This window comes from Tamandua tetradactyla, chromosome 2, assembly GCF_023851605.1.
Source record: "Tamandua tetradactyla isolate mTamTet1 chromosome 2, mTamTet1.pri, whole genome shotgun sequence".
Lineage (NCBI taxonomy): Eukaryota > Metazoa > Chordata > Mammalia > Pilosa > Myrmecophagidae > Tamandua > Tamandua tetradactyla.
In genome coordinates this window covers 112,646,155-112,664,777 of record NC_135328.1, presented here as the reverse complement: position 1 = coordinate 112,664,777, position 18,623 = coordinate 112,646,155, and the positions used below count along the sequence as shown (strand labels likewise).

Below are 18,623 nucleotides of genomic sequence, written 5' to 3'. Positions count from 1 at the left end.
ATGGCATCGAAGCAAATGAGATTGTTATAGATTTAGGATGTTAAATTTTGTGGTGAGTACAAAAAAAAATCAGAGAATATGTAAACAGAGAGACAGAAATTAGAGTGCAAGTGGCCAGGGGTGGAGGATAGAGGGATTGGAGATTTAAAGTATAACGGGTATAGGGATTCTGTTTTGGGAGACAGGAAAGTTTTAACACAGGAAGGTGGTGAAGGTACCACAATACTGCAAACGTGATTAATCTCATTGAATGATATGTATGGGAGGGGTTGGGATGGGAAATTTTATGTTGCATATATGTCTCCACAATTAAAAAAAAAAAAAAAGACAGATCAACTAAAGACACAATGACAAATGCAATACACGATCCTGGATGGAATCAAACAAGCAAAGAGAAAAAACTCATAGGATATTTTCAGGACATATGAAAAAATTACAATATAGAGTCTAAGCTTTAAATCAGTGTTAATTTCTTGAACATGATAACTGCACTCAAGGTGGTTATGTAAGTGAATATCCTTGTTTTAAGGAAATGTACATGGCAGTATTAAGTGGTAAGGGAACATGATGTATACAAACCTATACTCAAGAGTTCATAAAATGGATTGGACAGAAAGATGCAGAGAGGGGACAGAGGAGGGAAAAACAATGACGTGGCAAATGTGACAAAATGTTCAAATTGGTGGACCTGAGTTCTCTGTATGAGGTTTATATTATTTTTGTAACTGTCCTGTACGTTTGAAAGTATTTCAAATAAGTTTTAAAAAAAAATTGCCGGCAATCTTTCTGTTTCTTTTGCAGAGGATAAACAGGGTACTGCTTTTACTTCAGGGACAATTTCCTATGGAAGCAGCACACTTAATATTATTTCTTGTAAAAACATCATCAACATACGATTATGTTGAAGGTAAAGAAGATTATGGTTAACGTACTTCAAATAGATGACTAAAATTATAGATTTCATGAGTAGGACTGTTTTCTTTTAAACAGGCTGTAGGCAATCTGCACATATATGATTTATTTAAAACAGAAGATTAAGGCTACTTGATTGTTTAAACACCATCATTTATAATGCAGTTTGATGAGAGTTTTGTAGTATAATTATTACAGCATGGCAATCAGGGAGAAAATATGACCTTGAAAAGGGCAGAGCTTTCTCCCTCTCTCAAGGAGGATGCTCTGTATGAGACAGAAGCCATCGAAATGAAAAAATATTCATGCAATTAAAGGCTTTCCAATTTTAAATTCAGTATATTCATTCTTTTCTCCACATACTACATTATAAGGAAATCAGAAGGTAGTAAGGAAGCACTGGTCAAAAGAGAAATCCTCAATTTTTACCAAGGCCAAACTGGGAAAGGTGGCAACCACATACGTGTTCTGTGAAGAGCTGTATGACAGAATATTTAAAGTCAGTGTGTTAAAACTGATTTTGAACGGGGTGGGTGGGAAGAGAAGTAGCAACACTTTTGCTACTGCCCCAAAACATGTCATTTTAATGTCTCTGCTTATACTTAATTGCTAGTGTTTACCAGTAAGTTAAGATACCCATCAGGCAAAGCTGGGTAAGTAAGCCAGGGAGATGTCTCAGACTGCTATAGCTGTCCCAGAGTCCACAGGCATTTCTGTGGCACAAAAGAACTTTCTACCCAGTCCTCAGATTATGAGATGAAGTCATCACAGACTGGCCCATGTGGCCCAGCCAGAAAATAGATGAAGATTTCAAAGAACACAGGTTGCCCAAGGACAAAGCTTAGTTCCACATGGATCATATAATTTTAAAAAGTCCTGTATGTGGAGCAAACCTGCCGCTGTCATCACCAAATTAACCACGGAAAGAGAGGCAGTGCTTCTCTTTCATTCTCCAGGTTAGCAAAAGAATAATATAGTCTCCTTCCCAAATTTAATGAGAGCACTGCAAAGTATACTGCCAAATTTAAGAATTTACTACTGCCTTGCATATTGAATAAAACTACTCTATTTTTCACTTGTAATTGATAATTGGGATTGATGCAATTATAGAGAAATCAATGTCATACATATTTTAAAACAATTGCAACTGTGAACTGTATTACTTAAAATGATTCTTTCAATATTTCAGGAAGAAGTTTTCTGTAAAAGCAAATCTTTGAATGAAATACATTTATGTATGTGCTTTCCCATATGTCTCTTAAAAGTAAAATAACATGGGGCTGGCCACGGTAGCTCAGCAGGCAGAGTTGTTGCCTCCCACACCGGAGACCCGGGTTCGATTCCCGATGCCTGCCCATACAAAAAATCAAAGTAAAATAATGGGGATGTAGAAGTTATTGATACCAAAAATATGTTTACTAGGTTCCAATGTTAAGAGAAATGCTTGTCATGTAGGTCCCAATACACACAGTTTCCACGGGTCACATGGAAATAGCTTAACCGTACTGTTCAAAGTATACATTTTCTATGTGATCTATTTAGAGAGACAAAAACTGGGGACTCTTTATTTTACTTACACATTGAGTCCCGTTTATTTAAAAATCTCAAAAATCCCTTTTAACTCAAGTTTCGCTGCGTAAGAATTTTAGCCTCGTCCTTTACCCACGTCTTCCCCTCTGGCTCCGAACACAGATCAGCCCTGGGGTACCATCCAAATTATGGGGGTGGGGATGGAGGTGGGTGGGACAGGTTTTTCAGGTCTCAATGCTGGTTTATTTCATTGTCTCCCTTTGTTCCCAGGAATTGGAAACAGACTCGTGGTCATGTGGCTGCGAGACTCCTAAAACTACGATTTTTTTTCCCCCTCATCACAGCAAAGCCAGGACTTTGAAGACAAGGACCCGAGATTTCGCGCCCCGGGCAGAGTATCGCATCTGCGCTTTGGTACACTCCTGCCTTACCTAGGCATACCTTTGAGAATCCCTCCCGCCAAACGAAGGCAGGCCGACCCTTTGGCAAAGCGATTTGATACCCGCCAATAAAAAACGAATCCTACCACCTTGGGCAAAACGTGGTGGGCACCATGGTGATGTCTTAAGGGCTGGCCTACGCACGCAATGCGTTGACCATTAGGCAGTTTCCACCAGGGCACAGTCCATTCCTTCTCATGCGTTGCTGAAAAGGTAGTCTAGGAAAAAAACAAACCTCAGAGAAATTTTTGAATATGACCTCACATTCCAAAAGGGTAGCATCAAACAAGAGGCTAGCACCGAAAGACGCATTTTAACTCAAAACTACCAAAGCAGCACCCCAATAAGCAACGCGACTAGTTCTTGAGTTACTTTCGTCAAGATCTGAGGATTTTCATAAAAGAAAAAGTGAACAAGTGGCAGCATTTTTGCAAACTGAACAAGTGGCAGCATTTTTGCAAACTCGAACCCCAGTTCGGCGGCAGCAAGCTCGCGAGTCCCCCAGCCCCCCCCCCCCCACCCCGCTCGCGCGCTAAGGCGCGCTCCCTAGGCAGCCCCACGTTACTTTGATTGACAGCTGAGCCCCGCTGCTCTCCTTCCCACCGACCTTCCCATCCTCCGTGCCAATCTCTGAGTCTCGCCGCTTTTCATTGGCTGGCTTCGGCGTCCGAGGCTCCTCCAGGAACACTTCCTCACCAAGCCTGAGAGGACGCGGCTGGGTGGAGGAGGGGTGGTGGCAGGGGAGACAAGGGAGACGGCGGAGATGGAAGCAAGTGGGATGGGAGGGATGAAGGAAGGGACAGCCTGGCTGGCCTTGCGCTGCCATAGGCTCTGGGGGAGCCGCGCGTCAGTACCCCACGTTGGGCACGGCGCGCGCGATTGGCTGACGCGGGCCTTTCTGCTGCCCGAGCCCCGCCCGAGCCCACGTCCCCCGTCGGCTCTGCGCTCGCGACCCCGCCCGTACGGGGCTGGGCGGGGCCGGCTCTGGTTAGCTCCGGAGTGTGAAACCGCGTGTTAATGTAACCGGCGCGAGAGGCGCGGGCGGCGGCGGCGGGACCGGCGGCTGCAGGAACAGCAGTGGCGGATACCCCGTGCCTCGCGCCCCCCAGGCGACCGACTGCGCCACCTCCACCCCCTAAGAAGCCAGGCGAGATCTCCGCCACCAGCCGGGACCTCCGCCACCAGCCCGGACCTCCGCCGACCGGTGGTGACCAAAGCTCCACTGGCCACCGGTGCCGCGACTACTCCGGACTCGCCCGCGGAGTTTTTCCGCCGGGGAGGAGGCTGGGCGGTGGAGTGCATGCCTGCTATTCTCCCCATTCTCTCGTGGATGTCGTCCCTGGGGTCGTGAGAGAACTTTGCAGCGGGCTGGAGCGCCCTTTGCGGAGAGGCAAACGAAGGGAAGGGGAGGACCGAGGAAAGGGCTTCGAAGAAGGGTCCGGAGTGGCTAGTCCGGCCCTTCGGGGCGATCTCGCGCGGGGCGCAGTGCCCTGATGCTTCGTGGGCCCGAGGAGCCGTGGGTGGTTGCGGGGCTGCACTCCACGGAATAGCCCCGTCGGGCCAGGAGGGTTTGTGCAACCGCGGAGGACACCGAGTGCTGGTTGCACGGGGCGTGCCGAGCTGCCTCCCGGCGCGCCCTCCGCACTTTCTCCGCCTCGGCGTCATCCCGTGTTTCCCAGCCCGGGCTGAGGCTGCGCATCGCCGGGCGCGGAGCCTCCGCGGCGATCCGATCCTAGCTGTCCGCGGTCCCCTGGGAGCCCGCGAACGCCCGGCCAAAGGCCCTATAGTTGCCGGGTTTGTGTGGGGTTAACCGGAGGCGCCGCTCCACCTGCACCTCCTCACCCGCCGCCGCCGCTGCGGGGAAAATCCGGAGAGAGGCGGACTGGAGAAAAGCAAAGAAAAGCAGCCCGCCTGGATTTGTTAGCTCGGGACCGGCGCTGCGCACGCTGATCGCCGAGGGGAGCGCGGCGGGAGTCAGTACGCCCTCACCTCCCCGCCCCGGCGGCCGAGGCCCGCCGGTTGGAGCGCAGCCCCCGCGCCCTCTCCCAGGGCGCTGGCGTCGTCGCGCAATTTCTTGGAACAGCTGAGCCCTGGGCGCCCCACGATGTGGCCCTGAGCGCGGGAGCCCGCAGCGGCGGGAGTAGGAGTAACCGCGGGCGCGGAGCGGCGGTGCGCCCCTCTGAGCGCGCCTGCGTGCGTGGTCATCGCCCCCCACCCTTCCGCCCCCTGCGCGCCCCGCTTCTGCTTGGCTTCCTGGCTTAATTTTCCTCGGTGGGATTAAAGTTGGAAATTGAGCGAAGAATTGAGTTGCCCAGGAACAGAGCCGCGGCCTCCGCCAGAGCTATGTTCCCGCAGAGCCGGCACCCGGTGAGGAGCGGCCCAGTGTGTGTGTGTGTGGGGGGGGTCAGGGTGCTGTTTCCCGAGCAGTAGGGAGACGGGCGGCTGCCAGGTCTCCTCACCCCCAGGGGTGCAAAACTGGGGAGGTCCAGAGCCCTGGTTCCCCGGGGTGCAGAGTGGCCTGAAACTCCGGATCCCCCCCCCCTTTTCTTTCGGCCCCCTCCTATTTGACGTCTAGACTGGGTGGAAGGGGGCGCCGGGGGAGGCTAGGGTTTCTGTCCTGGCAGGCACATTCTCCCCAGTCCCCGAGCCCGGGGGGGGCGCCCCCCCTTTTGTTTCTTGTCTCGCTTATTTGCATGTCAATGCGGCCCCCGTTCCGGCGCTCCTGGAGGTGGCCCCGGCGACTCTGGGAACTGAGAACGTAAAGGGAGTTGTTTTTCTTCTCCGGCCCCGGGAGTCATTATCGCCCCTGAGGGGGAGGGGGAAGGCGACGACAACAATCTGGTCTGGTCCTACCCGGTCTTCTGGGAGCTGCCCCTCCCTCCGGCCGGGTGATGTGGGCACACTTAATTACGACCCGCCCTGGAAGCGGTTCCTAGCCTCTTTAGAAGCTGGGGACTGGGGGAGTGTCCTTCTCTCCCCTTCCCAGAGTGAAACGGAGAGGCGAGTTCGGGGCTTCAGTATCCGCCTCTTCTAACTTTATTTTTTGTTTATGTCCCACCCACTTCTCCCTTTTCTGACTTACTGCTTTATGTGTACATCCACCCGCACCCCCAATTCTCGGTGCCCCTCGCTTGTCGCCCCCAGACGCCGCACCAGGCTGCAGGCCAGCCCTTCAAGTTCACTATCCCGGAGTCCCTGGACAGGATCAAGGAAGAATTCCAGTTCCTACAGGCGCAGTATCACAGGTGCGTGTCGGCGGTGGCGGGAGAGTGGTTGTCAGGGCATTGGTCTCTGGTGGCCGCATGCCCCTCTGCCCAGCCGGATGGCGGCGGCTGTACTTAGTACTTGCGTCCAGGCGGTGGCGTGTGGAGTTGCAGTTAAGACCTGTCATTTCAAGTTCCCCTCTTTCTTGGCTCTTCCCGGGCCTCCTCTTCTTCTCTTGTCTCCTCCTCCTCCCATTGTTTCCCTTTTACCCTTTTGCTGCTGTTCCAAAGAATCCTTTTTCGTGTATTTGGGAGTTGCATAAGAACCGTCAATATTTGCACTTAACTTATTTATTTTGCAACAGGCTAGGCCTGAAACATTGATTCAGTCGATGCCTCAGCCCTGGAGTGTGGGTTCCTGGAGGCAAAACCAGTGTTGAAATCACTGTTTGCCATACTTGGGAATTAGGTTGTCTGAGGCAAAGTCCATAGTGGAAGGCTGGCATTTGGCTCTACCCATCATTAGTGTAGTGTGTAGGAGAAAGCACACCTGCTTTGATATCATTCTGGGTAGTTTAGGATAAAGCATGTAATTGGAGTCAATTTTATATACATCTCAGCCTTAGTTTCTTCATCTAAGGACACCTACCTCCCAATTCAAAGGATTTATAAATGAAAATTATTTGCATGGTTCCTGGCCCATTGTAGATTTTCCAGAAATGTTGCTCCTGTTGAAATTAGATGAGGCTAAGTGGTTTGGGCATCAATTTTCTTATTTTTCTGGGGTTTTCTTGTTTTTGACCTATTGTCTACTTGCAGGTGGTATCTCTAGAGCTTGAAGCATACCTGCACACACTGTGCTTACCCAACAGAGAGAACTTCAACCCACTTTGTTGCAGTAGCTTCTTGGCATATTTTGGCAGGAATTTAGAAACCAAAGGTTCCAAAAAGGGACCAACAATTGTAGAAATAGCTTTACGATAAGGTTTTCAGACTGATTTGGCAAAAACGGTGCAGCCTATGCCTGAGACTGAAGAATGTACAGAGCTCAGATTTTGATGGAATCCAGAGAAGCAAACTTTGTTGCAGGGAGGTAAGAGTGAACCAGGTGATAGGAGTGGTCAGTCTCCTGGTTAGGACGGAGGTTTTAACAGGTTTTTGGCAGTCTTGGCATCTGCGAGCAGATATGCACCAAGAAGAGAAAGGATGGTAGCTGAATGAATACCCTGAACAGTTCACCTTATTTCCTTTCCCTATTAAATGCAAGGACAAAGGTTTTGAGTGTTTACCTAGGTAGTTTATAGCTGTTTGAAATTGCTGTGTATTTTTACTTGAAGTGCAAATATGTGAGACAGATGTTAAAACAAGTGACATAATGTTTGCATTAAGTTGCCTCTTTTGTTTTTGTAGCCTTAAATTGGAATGTGAGAAACTGGCAAGTGAAAAGACAGAAATGCAGAGGCACTATGTGATGGTAGGTATCAAACGATGGACTTTTTTCCTTTTTATATAATATTAGCAAATTCATGTTCTTAGCGTTAACAAAACTTTAGTTAATAAAATGCTTAATCCTTTTTTTGTCTTTACAGTATTATGAAATGTCATATGGATTAAACATTGAAATGCATAAACAGGTAAGCTTTAGTTAAATCTCAAGCTGAAAAGAAAACCTAGTTCGTTGTTTTTATAATGCTGGCCTTGTCCCTAGTAGTGGGGGATTTGTAAACCATTTTTTCTGCCTCAGTTTCCCTTCCTGTGATTGGTCGCAGTGTTCTGCGGCAAGAATTGTTCCTTGGCAATTGCAGAGTGTTCGGATGTCTAGCTGAGAGGTGCTTTGGGTGTGTAAACCTGTCTCTATAGGCAGATAGCAGTTGAAACTCTGAACTTAGTTTTCCATCTGGATAGATTTTTAATTTCCTCTGGAAAGGTCTGGGTAACTTAGTTGCTGAAGCTTAGAATAGCTAATGATTTTGTCCTGGTTTGGAAAAGAAATGTGGATCTGTGGATGGGAGGGAAATATTCAAGTTTCTTTAATCCTCTGAAACAAGGTATAAGGCTATCTCTGGGGTTCTCCTTATGCTTTGGAGTTACATGAAGAGATATTCAGAATCAGTGGCTTATTAGCAGACATATTTTTGAAAAATTTCTTAGTTGATGCAGGTTTGGAGGTAGAAGCGCATCCTTTTATGGCCACAGCGTATGTCAGGAGTTGCTTCGGTCCTGGTGGTTTTAAAAGCATGAAGAGATTAGTGACTGGAAAGCTCTAGCTATGACTATGAGTTTGCAAGTTCCCATAAAATTCACACTTATGGCTACTATAATGGTGTATAAAAAGAGTATTGAGCTGGAACAAGGCACTAAGGACCTCATAAGAGAAGAAAAGCTAAATGATTGCTCAGCCCAAAGGACCCTCAATTGAGTAGTCATTGTCTGCCAAAGAAAGCATTAATGGCAGGGTGTAAGCATTCTGGAGATATGCTGACATTCACTTTTTCATCAAGACGCTGGTACAATAAGTCTTTTAGAAATCGATTGCCTCTTAAAAAAATTATCGTCAGATGAAGTTGCACAGTTGGACACATTTCAAAGTGCAACAATACAATTCTTACTTGATGTATATGTGCTATTTCATCTGAAACCCTTGTTTCATTAAATTAAAGAGCATGGCTGACCGGCTGGGGCACAGTGGAGAAATTGATTAGTTCAGCCTTCAGATCTTCCTTATATTCAAAGACTTTCATTAAGCAAGTGTGTTTCAGAGTTGAATTCTGCTTTTGTAACTGTGTTCTTTGATTTTTAATTCATCATAGATTTTATAATGCTAAGTTTTAATGTATATTAGATCTGTTCTCTGATACATGTTTGGAAGGAGACTGTTAAGTTCAGGGCCTTTTATTAATGATGTGATTGGGGCTTTCAAAAAGCTGATTTGCAAAGTTGATAGCTTAGTTTGGTTTGGGTTTGTACTTTTGTATTTGTATTTTTAAATGATTAGTGCCTTATTGAGGCGATTATAACTTGTTGAAAATCTATGGCTAATTTGTAGACATTTAAATGCATTATGCGTATAAGTTTAGTTTAGGGGCTCTAAGCTGTCACTTTGATCTAAAGGGCATGTTTTTGGCAACGAATATACTGGGTGAGTAGTAGGAAACCAAGCCTTTTCTTAAACTCATAAACTCAAAGGATTTAATGACCTCACCAACTCTTTTACAAGGGAATACCACTTCTGTGTGACCTGGTATGCTGGTGCTGGATTTATTGGGGGAGCTAAAGGAGGTATGATTCTTTTAGGTTCCTATAGGTTACATGGCTGGGTGACCTCTACTTTTCTTTATTGTGTAGGAAAAAGGGGTGAACAGAGCATAAGCCCCACAGTGTGCAAATAGTTTTCCGAGGGGTTTCTGTATTCCAGTGGGCAGTTGTGGGTATAAATTGTCCATCTTAAATGAAGCCCAAATGCTTTACTGAGATGCTGTGTGTAATTGGTTTTGTAATTTGAAAAATGTGGAAAGCTGAGACACACCATGTTCTCTCTAGTAGGGTATTAAGCCTCCCGAAATTTAGTTTATACTGTAAATGCTAACAGACCCTTAACTAGAGTGGTGTACAAAGCAGTGCCGTAATTCACTTTAAAGTAGCCTTGCATTTGAAAAACATCCTTCTGAATGTCACATATTAATAATAAGTTTTGAGGAGGCATTTGGTGCAGCTAGTAATCATAATTCTTATTAAAACTGGTGACGTCTGGCCCCCAGGGTGTAGCCAGGCTCAAATTGATGCTTTTTGCTGCCTGATCACCAGCCTGGCCTAAGTGCTCATTATATTGTAGAGCCGGCCTTTGGAGCTCTCATTAGATTTGACAGGAATTCTCTCTAGGGGGAAACTGGGCATTAGCGAGACTCCTGACAGGCTGAAATTATTCCTGCTTTATGGCTTATAACCAAATGCTAGCAAGGCATCATCAGGGGACACAAAAAAATTGTCATTTCTGACAACATCTTTGTTACTGAAAAAAAAAAACGCAGTGATGGGGAAAGTTTCTGCGGAGAGAGCTTTAATGTCATTAAGATTTGTCTCCTGTGTGACGATCGCCCTTCCTTCCCATCTTTCAGCAAGTTTGTCGAAGGAGTGAGTTTTAGAGATTTCAGTGTCAAATTTCTCCACCAAGTCTTCCGTCTGAAAGTATTAAAGGGGAAGTGCGTCCAAATCAAAAATGGTATAATTTTGGTTTCCTTACTTGGTTTGGTGCCCACAGTTCCATGTTTGTTTTGTGTCAACACTTCCTGATAAGCCTCCCCCTTACTTTCTCATTTGTGGCTGGTTCTAGAAAAGTCAGCGGAATAGAAATTTGATAGGATATTTAAATCTTTTATTGCAACCTCAAGGCAATTTTTTTCCAAGAGCTTTTCTCTTATAGATAGCTGCCTGTCCATTTCTCTTTGTGGATCTGTAGACTGTATACCTCTGTACAAGGGAGAGGTGAAGACTTTGTGAAGAAATTAAGGCAGTTCTAATAGGACTGAAGTGTTAGTGTGCATTAAAAAATAGGAGCCAGTTGAAGGTCTCATGCCTTCTATTTGTGGCAGCATGATCTTTAGATTTATTTTGCTGTCATATGGCTTGGTGTTACTCCATTTGATCTTTTTGGGAGTAAGAGGCACTGTGTGTACATCCATAGGTCTTATCCTGTTGTGTGTCTTTTCAGCATGCTGAAGATTTGGTGCAAAAGTTGTCTTTAGTGCCTTAAACTTGTACACGCTTAACAGTTATCAAAAGTGCTATGTCTCAGATGCAGTCCATTGTCATCCTGTGAAGTAGATTGGGTAGGTGTTTTGCTCTGCTTGGAATTGTGTGCATGTATTCAGTCTCTGGGACTTGCTGAAGTCCAAGGATCTATTGAAAGGAGAGTTTTGCTGCCTGGCACCCAAAATCCTATGCTTATTTCCTGTGCCCGCCCTACAAGGTCAGTGGCAGAGGCCACCGTGGCCATGTGTGTAGTGACCCCACTTACTTAGCTGTCTCTCTTGCTTGTTCTTGTCCTACTGTGCTGTTCAGCCTCACAGTTCATAAGAACTGGCAGGGCAAGAGGTGTGTTCTAAAAATTTGGCAATCAGCATGGTTGACTGGTCTGTGTCAGCCAGGAGCCATGGGTTGACAAAAAGTTGTAACCAACTGGGACATACTGTCTTCAGATTATACTAATATATAATTTCTCTTAGAAAAATAAATTGTTTTTTTGTAGGTTTGTTTTGTGTGTGTGTGTATGTTTAGGTGGGACTATTACATAAGCAACAGTACCTGTGAGCTCATTGCTTAGGTATGACTGTTTTACTGTTTGTGGTCTGTAAGTTTTATCATATTTTTTAACCATGTGTGTGTAGGTTCTGTCTATAGTTTGTTTGAGATTTTCTTTTAAGTCACAATTTCAGACTGGGAAATGACTGGCTGGAAAAAAGGCATTTAGAATTAGGCTCCACCAGGTGTTAATAACCTTGTAATACAAAGAGGATAGCTGTCAACAGGAACGGAATGACTTCTCACTTTATTTTCATCAGGCAGGCCTGTCCTTTGCAAGCATGAGTTAAAAGAGATAAACTCCCTGCTTATTTAGAGCCTAGATTCCAAGGTGCAAGATTAGCCCTTGTTTTATAGCGACAAGCAGGGTGGATTCTTCACTGTTGAATTGCCACACCCCTCCCCGCCAGCAGTGGGCTAGTGGTTAGTTTCTGCCCTGAGCCTGGACTAGGGGGAGGCAAGTGAAGCACTTGCCTTTGTTTCCAGACTTGGGCGGTGGAGGGCCTGCCCCCAAAACTCATGAATTGATGAATAGTTTTTGTTTTTTTTTTAGCATGGGCAGGCATGGGAATCAAACCCGGGTGTCCAGTGTGGCAGGAGACATGCCACTCCACCACCATTGCCCGCCCTAGTGAATAATATTTTAATGCAACATTTAAAAAGTTCAAAATTAATGCAGAGAAATCCACAGTGAACAAAATAAAGACAGAATCCCACACGGTCAGGATTAGAGTGAGATGAGGGAGGCCAACCTTGTGTCTCTCTCTCTCCAGAAGGAACAGGTTGAGTGTTTCTCTCTGCCTTGGTGTAAAATAGATCATTGAGATCATTCAATGAAGAAGTTCAATTAGTAACTATGGTCAAGTCATTAGCCAGTTAGTAGGGCCTGGGTTTCCTTTCTGTAAGATGAAGCGGGGGTAGACTAGGCAGTTCCTAAAATGTCTTCTCTCCCGTGGCATGATTCTGTTTCATCTTACACAGCGGGAGTGATCACATCACACCCACCAGGCACCTTGTGTGTATCTGTTAGCAGAAGGCTAAAATGTTCTCCCAAACAGACACAGAGAAAATCTGCTCCTTTAGTAAAGATTTAAATAAATCATCTTGAGCAGTGAACGAAAGCTATGTTCAGTTACTGTCTTGTGAAACCATTTTAAGTTTTCATAGATCTGAGTCTCTGCAGGCTATCATTAAACTTTCGTGGCCTCCAGAAGTGGATGAAGTAGGAAGAAACTAAGAAAAGTTGCTTAGCTCTCTTTAAGGTTTTGTTTGACTTGGTTCTTCCCCTCATTTCCCCATGGTTTACTGCTGCTTCGGATTTTTAAATTGAAACTGAAACTTTCGGAACCAGTACCTTTAATGTAAATTATTCGGTGTGACAGTTAAAAAATTTTTAGATAGGTGTTTGGCTTGTGTGACAAGATTAGGCATTTTTGCCTTCAAAATAATCCTCACAACGGGATTGGTTAGTTCTATAATAATACATTTGCTGTAGGCTTGTTCCATGCATGTTCCATGCACTCAGTCAAGTGGATGCTAGAGATTGTCAAGTTGCTTTCTGAGTCGTGGTGTGATATGAAAGGTTAAGCTAGATTGAAATTTTAATATGTTGTTCATGTGTTGCCATTTACTTGATTTAACAACAACAAAAAAACCTGTTTTCTAAAATTGAATAGCCCAGTTTCTAAAATTGAATAGCCCAGTTCATAGACCACCCGCTTGCTGTAATGCCTTTTATGGAAAACTAAGAAGTGTTGACACCGTTCTATTAAAAAAACCATAATTTAGCAGTTATACATTTCATTATTTAATGTTTACATTTTTAATAATTACTAAGTTTAATTCTGTTTACCTACTATGAAGCAATATTAAAAAATCATAACCTTGAACACAATTGCTCCTCCATTTCTCCCCAGAAACTCTCATACTAGGTGTAATTTGTTTTTAAGGGTATAATATTTTCTTCTTTTTTTTTAAATTTTTTAATTTTCTTCTTAACCATTCTTTGGCCAGTAAAAGTGTTAGCAGAAGAAGGGTGTGGTTAAGTTCATCTTTGGGATAAAGAAAAGATTGGGAGAACAAAACAAATTCTGAAACTCCTCTCAGTTGAATTAAATAGAGAAAAACAGCTGTTATCACAGTTTGATGGCTGTGCACTGACTGGAAGGAGGAGAGTTTAATAACTTGCCGAGCTACACTGGAATCTTTTTGCGGTGTACTAATAGATACTCAGAAGATCTTCACTATCCAGAAGATGAAGTGGAATCCGTTGTTTCTGAGAATAGTGGTGCATTTGAACTTGCATGTCCAAATCCTGCAATTTGTTGATCCACTGAAATACATGAATATTAGACTGGATTTGATGTTAGTGCCATGTTACTGACTAACTAGATTATTCATCTATAGTAGCTTGTGTAGCCTGTTAGTAAAAATTTTGAGCACATACCCTCAGTGTTGTTTACTTCTAAATTAAAAGTTATATTCCTTTACTGATATATTGTATGCATGCATAATAAATGGAAAATTTTAACAGAGGGGTTAAAATAAAAAATTCTCTTTCTCAGGGCACCGCAGTGGATTGTCCTGTGTTCCTTAGAGGTATACTCACTGTACTTTGGAGACCACTAACCTAAATCAAAATTCAACCCTCTAGGAACGCTAGTCCTGGAAGGAGCACATCTGTAAGAGTGCATACGAAACATCTTCAGGGGCTTGGGGCTTTTTAGGTTTCTGTCTGTTTTTTCTAATTTCCACTTCCCACTCTAGTGGTTGCCTTTATGCTTGTTATTCAAAGTCCATTCAAGAAGAATGTTGTTTTTCAAACATTCAAGAGGAATGTTATTCTCCTCTCCATTTTTACCTGGCTACCTCTTCCCTATACTTCCTTTAGTTCAGCCAAATGGTTCTCTTCTTTGTGCCTGAAACAGGTCTGGTATTTTTCTGTTTTAAGGCCAGCCTTTTTTGTCAGGTGTTCTTGCTTTCCTTACTATCCTTCAAACTCCAGATCAAGTGAAACTCCACCTGTCATCTTTAGAGCCTATCCTGTCCACTCGAGCAGGAAGTGGTGATCACTTTTTATTTGGCTCTGTTTTCTGTAATGATGTTTTTTTCCTGTGCCTCTCTTTTACTTCCAGACAAGTTGTCATGTGCTTGAAGCTTGAGTTGGAGACATTTATCTCCCCTTCCCATGCATTGTACAGAGTGGGTACTCGATATGTACTGTGTTTAGTATGCTCTTATGTGGAGTTGGAACTGTTTTTTATCCTGACAGTTTTGGCTGTTGTGGCATCTTGAGATCTTTCAGCAAGTCCGTGGAACCCAGATTAAAAACGTGAATCAAGAGTACCATCAGAAATTAAACTGATGCTAAATTAAAATGAAATCTGTTTGATTCCACTTGATATTTTACAGGATTTCAATTTGGTTCTAATCATCTCCTTTAACCACTTTTCCTCAGTCGTCTTCTGAAAAAGTGATTTACAGTCAGAATATTCACTAAGTCTTCTTAATGGAGAGTTTTAATTATAGTAATGTATATTTAGGGTTGTATTAAAACATAGAACACAAAACTAGTATGTTGCTGAGTCTTGGGCTTGTGTGTGAGTGGAGTGTGTGTTGTATGTACAACTTCCCACGGAATGCTGCTCATCTCCTAAGGGCCACTACAGATGTCAGTAGAGTTGTGGATAAATTGAATTGCAAGCTTTTCTGAAGGCATTAAAATCAACTTATTCACTTTCTTAATGATAATGATTATACCTACTGATTACTTTTTGCGTGTTTATAAACCCCACCCACTTCTCTTTAAGAAAAAATATATAGAAAAGAAGAAAAAACACACAATGGATGCCTGTACACGTACTACTTGGAGTCTATAATGAACATTTTGTAACATCTGCCTTATGATATATCATAAATAGAGCTTTTGCACAGCCCCCACATGATTAAACAAATATGGAGAAACTGTAAATGTTTGTTAAACCTTTCTTTAGCCATCAGCCTCGTTGTAGACCAATATGTCAAGGAAGGATTTTTATCTGCATTATATGAAGTCTGTCTTAACATGTGCTCATAGCATTTTCCTCCTAGGTAGGCTCGCCTTGGTGTTTCTGGCGTGGTTGTATTAGGTGATCCATCAGTAAATGATGTCGAGATGCTTTGCTTTTCAACTCTAACTTGAAAGAAGAGATTCGTACTTTAAAAAGCTGTCTCCTCTTACCCAACTCTCTTCTCTACCTTCCTTTTGACCCTTTAGTGAAACTTGAAATGTAACGTACCTTTAACATGAATACGTTCGCTGAGAGAAAACTCTTTAGGTACTAAACCGGGGAATAACTGGGCAGAAGGACTCTGATTTTGAACTTGGCATATATGGAAACTGTCTGGGAATTTGAATTGGCCTCAGAGACCTTGGGGTGGTACAAGGGGTGTGAAGTACCCGAAAACAAAACCTCTTAAGGATCCCCAGTGTATGGAGCAGGCTTGCAGGCTAGGGACCCTTCAGGAGCGAAGCCTTTTGTTCTCCAGCCCTCTTGATGCCTTGAGCAAACAGCCGGTCAGGTCAGCACCACTTACAAGGAAGGTGACCAGTCAGTGTATTGACACGAGCAGACACAATAGAAAACTGCATTAGGAGGCGAGCCATTGGGATTTGCAGTAAATATATTACAGAACACAAGTGACTTGCCGATACTGCTTGTTTAGCAGTTTGCAAGGGCAATGGCAGTATGGATTTTTGAATTAGAAGGGAAGGGCTGTTCTTTCTCTGTGCGGGAACATCTAGTTGATGGCTGGGGAGAAAATTGATTTAGAGAACAAAATGCAGCCGCCTTTATTTGTACCATTTGAAAGGCTTCTATGGATTAGGGAGTGAAAATGAAAAGGTCGCTTTCCGTGTAGGGAAGGGGGTCTTAACATTTATCTGCATCTTGGTCTGGCCTGGGAAGAATAAAGGACGTGCTGCTGAGATGGAGGGAGGGCATCCGTGCAGCCCGCAGCTACAGGTGTCGGCTCTGTTCTCAGGGCCACTGTGATTTTCAGCTTTTTGGGTTTCAAAAGTCAGTTTCTTGGTTCTTTTTTTTTTTTTGCAGAGTAAGTTGTTCCAGTCCTTAGAGCAAGCCCCCATCAGTTGCATTCCTGCCATTCTCTCGAATTGTCCTGTGGGGGCTTTCTGTAAATACTCCCAGCCTCTTTTTGTGCCGGTGTTAATTATTCCCTTCAACAAAAGAGGAGACAGGCAAGTAGGGTTCGGGGTGGCAATGGCACCTACCCCATAGGGCTCTTCCTAGAACTGTGAGTTCACATATGTGGCAGGAGTTACAGTGGCACCTGGCATGTAATAGGTACTCTGAAGGATGGCCCTTAGTGATAGCCCTCCTGTTACTGAGATCCGTTTAAAACTGAATCCCTGCTAGAAGGCTCAGAAGCCATTATACTTCCATCTCCCTCGCCCAGCCCAGCCCAGCTTCCTCTTTCCTTTCTACATCTGAATTATTCAGTTTCCATTCCCCGCCCCCCCCCCCCCCAATTACAAAGCCTTTTACTGGTTTCCTTCTGAGATCATAAGCATTTATCTTTCGGCTCAAAAGGGAATCCTTTTGTTCTTAAGGCCCCTTTTGGCAGCCTCAAGTCTAAAGAATCTAGAGGAATTAAAATGCCTAACTTAGGACAAATAGCAAACGTGTCCTTGGGAGACAGCAGCCTGGAGTAGTTAATACAGCGACCGGTGAGAATAAAGTTGTGTCAGTTTTCTTCATTTAAGGGGACGGATGAACTACCAAGAAGATTTGGTTCATTTTATTGAAGTGCATTTTGGCAGAAGAGAGTATGAGGTGCTTTAGAGATTTTTCTTATTAAGGTAACATGGAACATCTAAACTCTTACTTTGAAAAGAGAATTCGTCATCTTAAAAATAATGGTAGGGGGATGGATTTTAAGGTCAGGTTGTTGCTTTATTAGAAAGAGAGAACATGATAATCCTTGATGGGGAGTGTGTGTGTATGTATATGCACACACACATATATATGAATTTCTCTTTTTTTGGTATGAAAACTTATCAAGTGCTATGCTGATGATTGAGTAGAGTAGTCGTGTTGTTATATTTCTCCTCCATAGGCTTATTGGTATTGGGGTTGAGATTGGCTGTCACAGTGATAACTACTGTTTCTGTTGCCAATATTTGAAGAAGCCAGAGTAAAACCCACTCAGGAGAAAAGCAGGACCATTGCGGTGGGACATACTGAAAGTTCAGGCTTTTGGCTCTTATTACCAAGTATGATGCAGTAGAAACTTCTTGTAAGTATTTGGGATAAAGGAGGGCACAGCTAGTGTGGGAGTCCTGTGCTCTGGGCCAGGGGTGCCCACAGCTGCTGTCCCACGTGTGAAAGCTCAGCAGCCTGCTGACATGCATGTGCTGAGAAGCTCCATGTGAACGTCTCTTGTTTCGCTTGGGTAGGGCTTCTCACATCCTGGTATCTGTGGGGGTAGCACTAGGTTCTTGACAATCCGCTCAGGCTGCCAGTTGGCCTGCGTTCTGGAGCCTTTTCCATTTATAAGTGGGCTGGCTCTTGTACAGTGCCTGGGCAGTGAGCTCCCATGGAGCCAGTCTCCTTGCACAGCTACCCAGAAAATTGGAATTGAACCAGTGAAATGTATCCAACCTCTGTACTTTTTAGCTGACCGAAGGCCAAAATCATCCTGTAACTCAAAAGGGGAACTGCTGACTTTTGAATCTTATAGGGAACCTGTATTCCATAATTGAAAAACCTGGATGCTGTGATATTTGTGAATTAGATGAAATACAAGAAGGTGCCAAATTTTGACTTCCCAGATTCCTCCTCTAAGGGCACAAAGTTTTTTAATTGGCTATTTATGTTTGTATTCATTCTCATTTCTTAACGAATTGCATGTTAAGTGTGGCTTACCCACCTAAAGTAAAGAGCCCCAGGTAAACCAGTGCCACTGCATCAGTATAATTTTGTGGAGTCATCATTTTAGTCATTATAGGATCACAGGTTTTGGTCCTTATTTTATCACATGGTTAAATTTAAAAAACAATAAAACTGTCGTTTTCTCTCTAGCTTCTGGAGGTAGTCTTGTCACGTCCCTCACAGTGCAGAAATTGGTCATGGTTTTTATATTTCTCCTTCTCAAATTAAAGCAATAGAAAAGGAAAAGGTTTGTTTTTGTTTTTTTAGTAGACTTTGCACTGTGAGAATATTGGTATTGACACCATTTATAA

General features: G+C 44.0%; 1 protein-coding gene across 10 annotated transcripts in view; it reads left to right on the top strand.

The window, feature by feature from the left end:
• The first annotated feature begins 3,890 nt into the window (after window positions 1–3,890).
• The window catches only part of TLE1 (TLE family member 1, transcriptional corepressor), an 85,865-nt gene continuing 71,132 nt past the window's right edge, over window positions 3,891–18,623 (top strand). For 8 of the 10 annotated variants that reach the window (XM_077148506.1, XM_077148504.1, XM_077148505.1 and 5 more), the window contains exons 1-4: window positions 3,892–5,249; window positions 6,027–6,127; window positions 7,496–7,559; window positions 7,675–7,719. In XM_077148506.1, coding sequence (XP_077004621.1) covers window positions 5,226–5,249; window positions 6,027–6,127; window positions 7,496–7,559; window positions 7,675–7,719 — 234 coding nt within the window. In that variant the 5' untranslated portion in view covers window positions 3,892–5,225. Of the gene's footprint in view, window positions 5,250–6,026; window positions 6,128–7,495; window positions 7,560–7,674; window positions 7,720–18,623 lie in introns of all 10 variants that reach the window. The other 2 variants (XM_077148500.1, XM_077148497.1) reach the window with 1 other exon arrangement.